A 12,235-nucleotide genomic window follows, 5' to 3' on the forward strand; every position below is an offset into this window, starting at 1 on the left:
TGCTATTTTAGGGAAGAGAAAACTGACTCGGAGAGGTGAAGTAACTTGTTCAAGGTAACACAGCGAGGACATGGGTGCAGATCTGCTGAATTCCAAAGCCAAGCTGTTTCTACTACACTGCCTTCCAGATTGCCATGAATCTCAGATAATTCTGAAAGCCTGTCTCCCAGGTCCTTCCCTTGAGATTCTGATTCTGTAGTTCTGGGTGGATCTCGAGGATCTACATTTAACAGGCACCAGGTGGTATTCCTAAATGGGGAAAGTGGAAAACACTCATCTGAGTAAAAGAAATGGTTCAGCCATACAAATCTGAATCACAACACTACAACATGACTACAGCCTCAGAAAGAACACTGACAAACAGAGTCTCCCCCAAAGCTTCTAGGTTCCTCCCATTGAAGGCAATCACTGAGTTACTGAGTTCTGAGACCAGGAACTCTATTTATGGTAGGATACCAACCTGTCAGCACACCAGAGAGAAAAGGTGATCATTTCACTCATGACTGCTCTGAGACTCATCTAAGATGATCCCACGTTTAGCTGATGAAGCACCTGAGGCAGTGAGTGATATGTTAATATGTGCGCCCACAGTCACAGAAGTCTGCGGCTGACAAGCCAGCACATCATGCCATCTCAAAGGGGACCCAGTGCTGCAGTGTCCACCAGGGGCTTTGCTGGGGGCACATGGGGCAGCCAGGGTCAACCGCCGAAATGCTCCCACCTGCCAAGCCCTGGGCCCAAAGCCCTCCAAAGAGCAGCTGTGGAGCAGATCACAATTCTGCACATACTCTCCACATCCCCACACTCTTCCTCAGGGCACTTTACAGTTTGGGAGTTCACATTTGCTTGAGCAATTGACTGATGTGTTCACTCCCACCATTACCAGGCTATAAGCCCAACCTAAGTCATTTCCTAAGATCATTTCTATCACCATACTACCCCCATACAACCCACATAAAACAGGGCTAGGACACAGACACTTGTTGAACAAAAGCATGAGAGCACAAATAAGTGGCAGAAGCTGGGGAGCTGTCCTCACAGGGCTTTAGAGGAGACACAGGGAGCCCAGCAGGCCTGACTTGGCACCTGGGGTGCAAGGCCTGGGCCCAATACGAGTGGGAATGCATGTGGCTGCAGTGCAGTGACAGCACACACCTCAAGGGCCAGAACATGAACAAGAGCAAAGCCATACAGAAGCACAGGGAACACAACCAGGGGCACCCGGAAATGCCAGCCCAGGGCTACGCCAGTGGGGCTGAAATCAGAAATGTGAGTTACTAACTCTGACATCACCCTTGTCAGCACCCTGTGCTTGGCCCAAGAAACTTAAGTTATTAGTGTGAAGGACCCTTCAGAGGCTAAGGCTGACAAACTAAGGTTGCTAATCTGGTAATGCAGGCCCTGTGGGTCACCTGTAGCCACAAGAGATCAGAGGTTGGGAAGTGACAACAGACTATGCAATTGAGTCAGGGACCCAGAAACAAAAGCTGGCAGTGAGAAATCAAACAGCAGAATCACCAGTCCTATACACAGCTCCACAGGATTCTGGGCTATTGGGAAAACACCCAATTATCTGTATGACGCAGTGCCTGCTTAACAAGACAGGAGAACACACAACACATTTTAGACAAAAACAGGCAACTTGTCTGAATTCAATAACCTAGCTTTTCTAGAGAGACAAAGATGGCATTACCTCGTAAAGAAGTTACTAAATGGTCCCAATATTTTCAATTTACTCCCCTCCTCAGGTTCATCAACACAGTCCTGCTGGTGGCGGTCAATGGTTTCCTTGATGGAGCTCAGGGTGACATCAGTGAACTGTGGGTCATCATCATTCTCCAGGGTCACGATGGCACTGGAGTTGCTCGTGACCAGGAGGTCCAAGATGTCCTCATTGCTGACGGACAGTGTGGTTGACAGCTCTGTGCCAAGACTGGATATGCTGCAGACAGAGACATCGTCACTGCGGTTCAGGGCTTTGGAAGTGGGGCTGTAGAGCTTCACCGAGTCGTAGCCTGTCCTGGGAAACGTGGAGGACTTCCGCACGCTCTGCTCGGCGCTGGTGGGAGCCGGTAGTGCACAGGATGGCAGTGGGCATGCGCTCTGGAAGGCCCGCTCGGGGATGATCTCTGACTCGGACTGTTTCCTCTTCACATGGACCACGCTGCAGGGCACAGGTTCCGGGTTGCTAATCTCCAGGGTAGGAATGCCCGAGTCCACTGACTGAAGGCTCTGTCGATCTTCTAAAGCACTGAGTTTCAGCTTGGGCCCATACTCAGGCACTGATTGGGATTTGGGCACCTTGAGACTCACGTGTTGCAGGTTCTGAAGGGGGTTTCCTGATCGGCCATCCAGAATGCCCATCAAAGCTACACCATTTGTGGAGGTGGAAAGGTTTCCATCAGTCATCTTGGTCCAAGGAGAAACTAGAAAAGACACAAACATGGAAATTGAGAAAGCAGATATAAAAGCCAAAGACGCCACTCATCTGACACACAGGTCAAATGTTCTCACACCCCTTTTAAAGGAAGAAACCTTGAAAAAAGTCCTACCTACCCAAGTTTTGATTCAGAACCAGAAGCTAGAGTTTTAACATATATTACAATGATATAAAATAACAGGAAGATAACCCAAACAAAGAATATATCCAAGACAAAAATAACCAGGGGATGGCTGGTTAGCTCAGTTGATTAGAGCATGGTACTGATAACACTAACGTCCAGGCTTCGACCCCTGTAACGTCCAGCCTTCGACCCCTGTAACGTCCAGCCACCAAAAAAACAAACAAGGTAAGCTGGCCGGCTAACTCAGTTGGTTAGCGCGCAGCCCAGTAAAAAACAAGGTAAAAATAGTCATCTTCACCATTGCCATCATCACCGCCCCACCAGTCATATCTCTGATCCCCAAGACAGCACTGGGAGCATGAGGACTATGATAGGCAGAGAGAGGATTTTGGGGGGGGATTTTTCTTTTGGAAGGGGTTAAACGATAAATAGAATACCTCTGTAAAAAAGTATGTGAATGCACAACCCATACATAAGTCAAGGTTTTTTACTTCTTCTGAGACAGCATAGCAATCAAGCTATCTTCATTAAGACAGAAAAAGTAAATTACACACACCATTTGCAGCAAGACTACTCCAACCACATCCAAGTTGGCCATGCCTCGCCATAAATGTGTCAATCATGCTCCCTCATGTCCATGAGGCAGGGCATAGCACCCCCATCCCCTTTACCATTGAAGAAACCGAGGCTCAGAGAGATTAAGAAACGGGTCCAAGATCACTCTGCTATTTAGCAGCAGAGCTGGGATCAACGGGACCCCAAAGTAGACCACACCTAGTTTAGAATGGTTAGTTTAGGGTTATAAAAATCCAGGTCAGGAGGCTGGCTCGGTGAAGATAATCAATAAAAAATAAAGACCAGGACCTACAATACTTGAGTGAAGGAAGTCAAAACTGTGGTCTCTCTCTCTCTCTCTCACACACACACGCACACGCACACACACACACATGCCCCTAGGGCCTTATCTAAATTTCTCTAGACTAAGAGAGGTGGGGAAGAGGGGGCGCAAGGCACACCAGCCTGGAGAACACAGCAACAGACTGAGAACCCTGGCATATGTTACGTTACCTTTTACTTTCCTTTAAAATATCAAAACTAAAGAAATCAGGTGGTGCATTTAAATCTGATCCATAGAGTAGAACAACAGAAAGAACAGGACTTTGGACTCAGCCATTCCTGGATTCTAATCCCAGCTCCATTGCATTGCCTTGGGAGAATTAAGGCAAACACCACAAGAAAAGCATGTAATAGGCCCCTGGCCCCCAGCAGGCACTTTGTTGGTAGCTGCCATCATCAAACTGCAAGCAGCTGAAGGTTTTAAAGCACAGAAGTAACAATGACAACTACCGTTGTTTGGGTATTATTTTAGTTTTTGCAAGGAGCTTTCACGTTCTCCCTTTAGGAAGCCTGGCCTGCCTCTCTCACTGTCAACACAGCAAATCAAACTCATTAAAAGCAGAAAAGGGGCAGGGGAGTAATCACCCTCCCTCCCTCCCAGAAATTGAAGAAGCCAGTCAGACAGTGCAGCACTGGAGCAAAAATAGAAATGTGAAGGAATGAATCAAAATGCAGAATTCAGAAACAGACTGAACTACATATAAAAACTTTAAATATGACTCAATGAGTAAGGAAGGATAATTTAAATCATGGTATTGTACTAATTGATTATCAATTTTTTTTAGATGTTAGAACCACACTGTACTACACCAAAACAAAAATACAGACAAAATTAGAACTTAATATATAAATAAAATTATAAAGGTGCTGCAAAAAAATAAAATGTTTCTCTAACCTACAAGGCAAAAACTCAGTTCATCTCGGCATCACCTCACCACATGCAAACACATTTTAAATGTTTCATGGCTCACACTGCCCTGAGTTTCCTCGGCTGGAGCCTCCATCCCAAGGCCAACAGCCATGAATCCCTCCAAGGCAAGTTCACTTCAGACCGTCTCTGTGTCCCCTGCTCTGAGAAAATCCCTTAAGTTGTTATGTTATGAAGCAATAGGATTCACAAAAGGAAGACATAGGTAGATTCCAATGTATACAAATTTGAAAGTTTTAAGTATTTTTTTAATTAGAAGGAAAATACAGTAAGAAACATTTTTAGCACATAGTTAAGAGCTGATCTTTGACATTGTCAAAGGTAATTAGGACTATCAAAACACCATCAACACCCCAACAGATCAAACTAGCAAAAAGCCATAAACCTAAGAGGAAATGCTTAAACTAAACAGCAGCCTCTGACAAGACCAGCTGAAATCTGGCTCTGCCATTTACCAGTTTGAGCGACCACAGGTGAGGTGCTTAACCTTTCTGAGCCTCAACTTCCCTCCTCCCAAGCAGTAAAATGGGACAATAACATATAACTCACAGGCTGGTATGAGGATAAAAGAAATGAGAAGGTTTGGTGCAAGCACTGGCAAACCCAGCACCTGACACATAGCAGGTGCCCAATAAACATGCATTTCCCCTACTTTCCAGCCACATAAAGAGCTAAAGGACCTGCAAAAAATGAACTTAAAGTATTACAAGAGATGTGGGTTAGCCCACAAGAAATTTTGAGACTAGAGTAGACAGGAACACATAATAAGTGTATCTTTCCTAGAAAAATCAGTGCTTGGACAAACAGAAGGCATTCACTAATATCTACGGAATTGGAAACCATTTAAGTGAAACAACAGTATTTTATTCATGGCAACCCAAGGACTGCCTCTCTGAATCACTGCCAAGATTAAAGCACAGAGAAGAAGGAAGCACCATCTGGCACAGCCCAGCTGTTTTGGTGGTGGCCTCTTTCTCCACTCTTGTCTCCTCTGCCCTGTCAGCCAGGGACAGCAGCCCGAGGGCCTCTTCCAGGGGGAAGCTGAACCACCTTTGAGGCCTCTGCTGGTCCCCAAGTTCCTTAAACCTCAGGAACACAGTGTCAGCCTTAAGGGAAATCCACCTAAAAGGGAAAAAGTACTTCTGCTTGCAACACACTCTAAATCCAAACTCTGCAAGGGCCAAGGCCACCTGTCCTCTAGCCCTTCTGCATGGTGCCACCAGTGACAAAAAACTAAAAGCTGCACTCCAGGCCACCTGCCTTCTGACGGTGCCCTGTAAGGGGGAGGTTGTACAAACAAGGTGCATGCTTCTGAGACAAGGCTACAGGGTGGACTCTGGAAGATGGCCAGGACACTAGCTGCAGATGGCCTAACTCCAAGTCACATTTTCTAAAGACAGACTATGCCTGGATTCTCGGAGCTGGCACACACGGCCCCTGATCCATCTGACTGCCTCTCCAGCCTTGTGCTGCCCTCCTTGCCTTTCAACCTCCAGCCCTACTGTGCCACTGCCTAGAGTGCACTCCCCAGCTGGGTTATCGGGGGCGCCAGGGGCTCGGGAAGTGTGTGGCACAACAAGACACTCAATTAGTGCTTTCAAAGGCCACCTCCTCTGAAAGGCCTTCCCCAACTCTCCCAGGAAGCTGCAGGGCCTCCTACTGACCACACCCCACCTAAAACAACTGTATTTTACAACCTCCTCTGAAAAGTCTCTCAATTAGTGTGAAACAACTGTAGTTTACAATTGTTCTCATGTCTCTCTCCCCACTGCATTCTACCTTCAGCCAGGCACAGTTCTAATGCTTTCCAGATACCACTTCCTGGTCAACTTGCCAGGCACAGATTAAGAACTCAAAAATCTATTTGCTGAATTAATTACTAACAACTAAGTTCTTAAGTGAGCAGATTCCAGGGACAGTCCCATCCAAGAAACATCTACTGAGAGCTAGGTTATGTTCCAAGAATGAGGTCAGCATTGGAAGTAACAATACAAGGAAGAAAATCCCCGACTATTGAGTTCCTGGTAGCATGTGCAGACAACAGATACAAGCAGCTAAGCAACAGCCATACCATACATCAGGTCAGGTACTAGACCAGATGGTGAAGAACACTGTCAACACCTGATGGGTCAGGAAAATGAAACAAAATTCCTCCTACATTTGTTTTCCAAAGTCCAAATCACCAACATCTAAGTAACACAATCTCCCTGCTGCAGTGGCTATTACAGTACACAGCCTCAGGAGCCTAGTCAGATCACAGGAAGGAAGAGCCCAGAAATCTAGCCCCGCTCCCTGCCCTGGGAGGCACTAAATCCAACTTTAATAATGATTAGTCATCCCTTTCCAGACAAGAGAAAAACATACAAGATATGAAGTATGGATAAAAGACTTTTTATTCCACACAGCAAGACCATCTGAATTTTATTTGCCTGTCACAACATGAGTTCAGCAGGAAGCAAAGAGGATAATCACTCCAACAGAGTGGACAAGCATCACTCTACTGAGACAACATCTTCAGTTTAATACAAGTCAGAAAGTGGACAGCAGCTCTGCTAGTGACTCTGGATAGGGCTTTGGGAAATAATTCCATCTAGAAGCAACAGTTTGAATTTCTCCTTAAAAAGCACTAAGACTAGGTCTTGACCAAAGTCTTTGTGAATAAAAGAAACCGTGTATGAAGTCAAAACCAGATGATTTAGTTATGTGCCCACCACAGGGAAAATCCTCTCACTGGGGGATTCAGGGAGAAGCAGACCTTCACTGTGCAGACCTCCTCTCTTCCTGCACTCTCTTCCTGCAGATCAGATAGTTCCACCTGCAGGGCGCATGTTCCAAGCAGCCCTCCCTGGCCCAGCTCCTCTAGAGGGCTGCTCCAGAGGAGCACTGACCCCTTGCACCCCACCAGCAAGGTGCTCTCTCTGCTCCTCAAAGGACAGCCCACCCACCTTCACTGCCAAGCCTCCCATCAACCCAGCTCTGCCACTGATTTCCAGATCCTTATTTTTAAGGGTCGAGCACACACAGCTCATTTCTCCTCAGCCATGAGAGAATGTATGTCACAGAGCCAAAGTTCCATGAGGGCAGGACCTGACCATGACACCTGACACAACACCAGAGCATCACCAGAACACTACAATTTAATGAGTACCAGGCTCTGTTCTAAGTTCTGAATATACCATTCTGTTTTATAGCCCCTCAACAACCCTATGGGCTAGGTACTATCCCCACTGCACAGAGGAGGAATCTGAGGTACATGGCTTATGCAAACTCTCCGCTTTTACGCGGCAGAGGTGGGCTCAAACCCAAGTCCACGACTCCAAGGCCCACGGGTAAGCTGTGGTGCTCCCGAAGGCTAACACAGATATCAGGCATTCATCCCCCTGTGAAACAGCAGACTGTATCCTACCATTTTACACACAGGAACAACAAAACTGGCCTGAGCCAGATGCAGGGCTTGCCCCAGGCCTCACAGGGGGCCCCACCTGAATCTTCTGTCTCCAACACCCCCACAAGGCCTCTCAGGGTCCTTCGTGTTTCCCAGTGAGGACTCTGGTGGGACTAACGGCCCCACAGGAGTGGCTGCTCCACCAGGCCTTCACCTCAACCTGGAGGACAGCACCATTCAGGAGAAACAGCCCAACTGAGCCTCTGAAATGAGGTTTCAACACAAAGGAAAAGCCACTAATCAATGTGGCATCTCCTGTGTAAATTCTCCTGCTTTGTAGAGGGTTCCACAAGCACCAATCACTATGAGTCTCTCTTTAATTCAAGTCCTAACAGGCAGAAAGGACCAGGACGTTCCTGGATCTCAGGTGCCTCAGCATTAACAATTAACATGAACAGCTGCCTCTGCTTACCTAGTACACACAACATGTCGAGCACTGTGTTCATGTTTTCACCCCTTATCCCTGTAACCTCCGCAAGCACCCAAAGACCTTAGAGTATTACAACCATTTCCCAGACAAGGAGACGAGGCATAAAGGGTTATGTATAATAAAGTAGCTACACTGGGCTGACCTGGATTTCACTCCGAAGTGCTTATTACACTTTCCACAGCTATGGATACACGCTGCATAAATAACAGATTAATCTGAATTATGTAGAATGGAAAAGTGAATTATAAAAGTAGTTTGGTTTTTAAATGGGTTATTCTTTAGGATAAAAGTAATCCTAAAAACATTTCTTAGAAGCTCATATATTCCTCCGGAGGGTAAATGGCAACTTTCAGGTACCTGGAACCTAACACAATTCTGTTTAAATAAATTTCAGTCCATGAATGTTTCGGCAAACCAGGAAAAACTGGAGTTAACCTGTTGAGGGTCCCCAAAGGCTTCTTCACAACCCTAAAGAACAGACATTTACCTTATACTGGCCACAGGTGGTTATGTTTAACAGGCACAGATAGGACATTTTAAATTACAGACACTGGGAGATAAAAAAAATAAAATAAAATAAAAAATAAAAAATAAATTACAGACACTCAATGCATGGGGTGTTCTCCCCTCTCCAGAATGTTTCAGCTACATTTAGTGATTTACCAAACTTAATTGTCATGACTACCTCTGAAGTGATTGGGAGGCAACTAACTACTCAGTCCACTTAACAAAGCCAATATAATTTACAATCTTAATTATTACCAAGAGAAATCATTTACTGAGAATCATTTACCAAACGTGCTACTACCATCACATGCTCTAATCCTCAGAAGCCTGCCAAGTACACTGCCGAACTGTAAGATTCAGAGAGGCTAAGTAACTCACCTAAGTTCACACAGCAACAGAAACTGGATTCAGACCAGGTCTGACATCAAAGCCCATACATGGACCTTAAACTTTGTGATAATCAATAAGCTGAACAAACTTTTACACTTTTCTGTATGCATGTTAAACTTCAATACAAAGGTTTTAAAAATAGGCTGGCTGGTTAGCTCAAAGCACAGTACTGAGAACCTATTCCACAGGTCAAGGGTTCAGATCCTTGTACTGGCCAGCTGCCCCCCCAAAAAAGAAAGACAAGTTTTAAAAATAAAATAATGGGGGGACGGGGAGTGAGTGGGGAATAATGCAGGTTCTGGAAGTCGACTGCCTGGGTTCAAATCCCAACTCCTCCATTTACTAGTTGTGTGACCTTTCACTAGTTTCTTAACTTCTCTGTGCCTCAGTTTCCTTATAGTAAAATGGAGACAATAACATCATCTCATTAGGCAGTTGACAAGATTAGGGGAAGAAATCCACATAAAGCCTTCAGAATCATATCTGGCACGAGTTAAACCTTAGAAGATGTTGGCTGGTGTTACTCTTTCTTGGGCCCCGGATAGGGCCAGCCCCTCTATTTCAGCAACCCATTTGCATAAGCAAGCCCAGACACAGTCAGTCTGTGCCTACAAGGCTTCACCGTATAGCTTCTTCCTGTCACTAACATTTCTCCTCTCACTTGCTGTGTAGCACTGACGGAGCTATGGGCCTAGACAACAACTAGGTGCTAACCTCCTGCACATACCGGAGCAAGAGTGAGTACTCTGCCCCCAAGACACCGCCATGACAACCCTCCTCAGCTAACCTCAGTAAATAAAATAATCAAGTCGATACCCAGGAGCCTCCAGTAGTGGCAAGATGCATTGGTGCATATAGAACCTTCCAAAGCAAGCTTCCAATTCCATGTTGCAGAAAACGGTGCCCCATGCAACTTGCACACAGAAACGGTTTCACGTGGCCGGCCAGGAGGCGGTCACTAAAATGCCCGCTGCCTGGGTTCACAGCGGCTTGGTCTGGAGTCTGCAGGGCCAGGGCTCCTGACCAGCCGTCCTCATCACGGCCACGCCCCCTCAGCTTGGAGACGCTCCCGGGGAGCGGGGAGGCCAGAGGTCCGGGCGATTCACTCCTCGCGGCAGCTCCCCGCCCCACCCCCCCGCGAGGGTCCTCACCGCACCCCCCGCGAGGGTCGCCGTGGAACGCAGCCGGCTCGCACTCGGCTCCAGCTTCCCAACCGGCCCCGTGCGCTGGGTCCCTGGGCAGGGGTGTGCGCAGCCTGAGGATGGGGTGCTCCCCGGCCCGGGGACAGAAGATCCGAATAAGGTGGGGGCCCGGGGACAGGGCTCCGAGGCACAAGGGGGTTCCGGGTGTCGGGGGCTCCGGGGAGGATGCAGATCCGCGGCCCAGGGACAGGGGATCGGAGGAGGAGAAGGTCCGAAATGGAAGGAGGCGCGGGGTCGGAGGCTCCGAGAAGGGGATCCGAGGTAGAAGTAGATCCCGAGGGCCAAGCGGAGCTGCGAGAGGAGGCTCTGAGGGGACCCGAGGCTCTGAGGAGGAGGCCCGAGACAGAAGGGGGTCCCAGGGCTCGTGGGTCCCCAGGAGGACGGGGGTCCCGGGGCTCCCGCGCGCCGCGCCGGCTCCTCTCCGGCCGGGGAGCTTCGCGCGTACCCGGCGCGCAGGAGCCTCGAGTCTGAGGCGAAACTTTTCCTCAAGTTCCGGGAAAGGAGCGGGTCACAGCGCGCGTCCCCCCGGGAGCAGAGCGCCGCCGAGAGCCGCCCCCCGCGCGCTGCCCTCGCGCCGGAGGAAGCCACTGCCGTGCGGCGAGGGGCGCGCGTGCAGGACGCGACCCCGTGGCTGGCCTAGGGCGGCTCCCGGCTCTGGCCAGCGCGGCAGCAGGTGGCAGCGGCCCGGCGCGCCCTCCCCTCCCACGCGGCCCGGCCCCCCGCCGGAGGCCCACAGTACCGGAGTCAGCGCAGCTCGGACGCCATCCCCGGAGCGCGGGCCGGCGGCCCAGGCCCTGCGGGACACGCAACTTGCGCGGAGAGGACGCCGAGCGCGCGGCAGACGGCGGTTGGGGCGAGTCGGGCGGGCGGGCGGGCGGGCGAGAGCGGCAGGCGGTGGGTCGGGCTGGCAGGCGCGCGCGAGCCGCCCGCGGCGATCAGCGGCGCGCGCCCTCGCCCCGCCCCGCGTCCCGCCCCCGCGCGCACGCCCTCGCCCCGCCCCTCGTCCCTCCCCCTGCCGGCACAAGTCCGCTCTTCCGCCCGGGCCGCCGTACCCCTCCTCGCCTCACGCTCGACGTTCTCCCGGCTGCCCCTCCTCCGGCCTGCCCGCCGCACACCTGCCAAGCGGCGTTGCTGGCCCTTTTCCGTCCTATGGGCCAAGCGGAGCTGCGAAGGGAACCCCTGAGAGGGTCTTGGTACCCGCAGAGCTCCCGCGGACACCCGACAGGGTCCCCTTACCTGATGGGCTCCACCTGCGGCCATCTTGGAAGTGGGAAGCGGCCGGGAGGGGGAAGGGGCACCAGCGGGCAGGGACCAGGCGTGGGGAGCCGAGCGGCGGAGCGCATCGATGGGCGCCCCTGCCCCGGGCGGGCAGGCAGGCGTGCCGGGGACGGGGCCCCCGCCCGGCGGAGGGGTGGTGGTCTGCGTGTGCGGGACCCGAGCCCAGGTCGGGTAGGAGGCCTCGGGAACGGCGCCGTGGCGGTCTCTCCATGTGCCCAGCTGGCGTTTCTGGTCGCTCTCCTACACCGTGCCCAGCACGGTGGTTTCCAAACTCGTCTGCACTCTACTGTAAAACTCCAAAGCCCAGGGAGCAGCCCAGGTCGGTGAAATCCCGGTCTGTGGAGATGGGATACAGGCATCGGTTTGGGAACTAGCCTAGCGTTATGTGCGTGATTTCACAGCGGGAAACGGACTCGGAGACGTCCCGGGTGGGGCAGAAGCCGATGCCCGCCCCAGACCGTCCTCCACGACCCGCTCGTGGAGGTGATGCGAGATTCTGAGCGAGACCGTGTGTAGGAAAGCTCCTGTTGACGGGCAGCAGATTCTCAGCCCCTCTGGGATGTGGGCTGCCTGAGCCACGCCGGGCTTATCTCG

General features: G+C 50.6%; 1 protein-coding gene across 2 annotated transcripts in view; it reads right to left on the reverse strand.

Annotated features, from left to right (window-relative positions):
• TBC1D14 (TBC1 domain family member 14) overlaps positions 1-11,186 on the reverse strand; it is a 109,708-nt gene extending 98,522 nt beyond the window's left edge. Inside the window, exons 1-2 of one of the 2 annotated variants that reach the window (XM_063107312.1) lie at positions 11,103-11,186; positions 1,694-2,426 (exon numbers count right to left, since the gene is read on the reverse strand). In XM_063107312.1, the coding sequence (XP_062963382.1) occupies positions 1,694-2,409 (716 nt within the window). In that variant the 5' untranslated portion in view covers positions 2,410-2,426; positions 11,103-11,186. The remainder of the gene's footprint in view (positions 1-1,693; positions 2,427-11,102) is intronic. The other variant, XM_063107311.1, reaches the window with a different exon arrangement.
• Positions 11,187-12,235: the final 1,049 nt, after the last annotated feature.

The sequence above is a fragment of the Cynocephalus volans genome, chromosome 9, assembly GCF_027409185.1.
Source record: "Cynocephalus volans isolate mCynVol1 chromosome 9, mCynVol1.pri, whole genome shotgun sequence".
NCBI classification, from domain to species: Eukaryota; Metazoa; Chordata; class Mammalia; order Dermoptera; family Cynocephalidae; genus Cynocephalus; species Cynocephalus volans.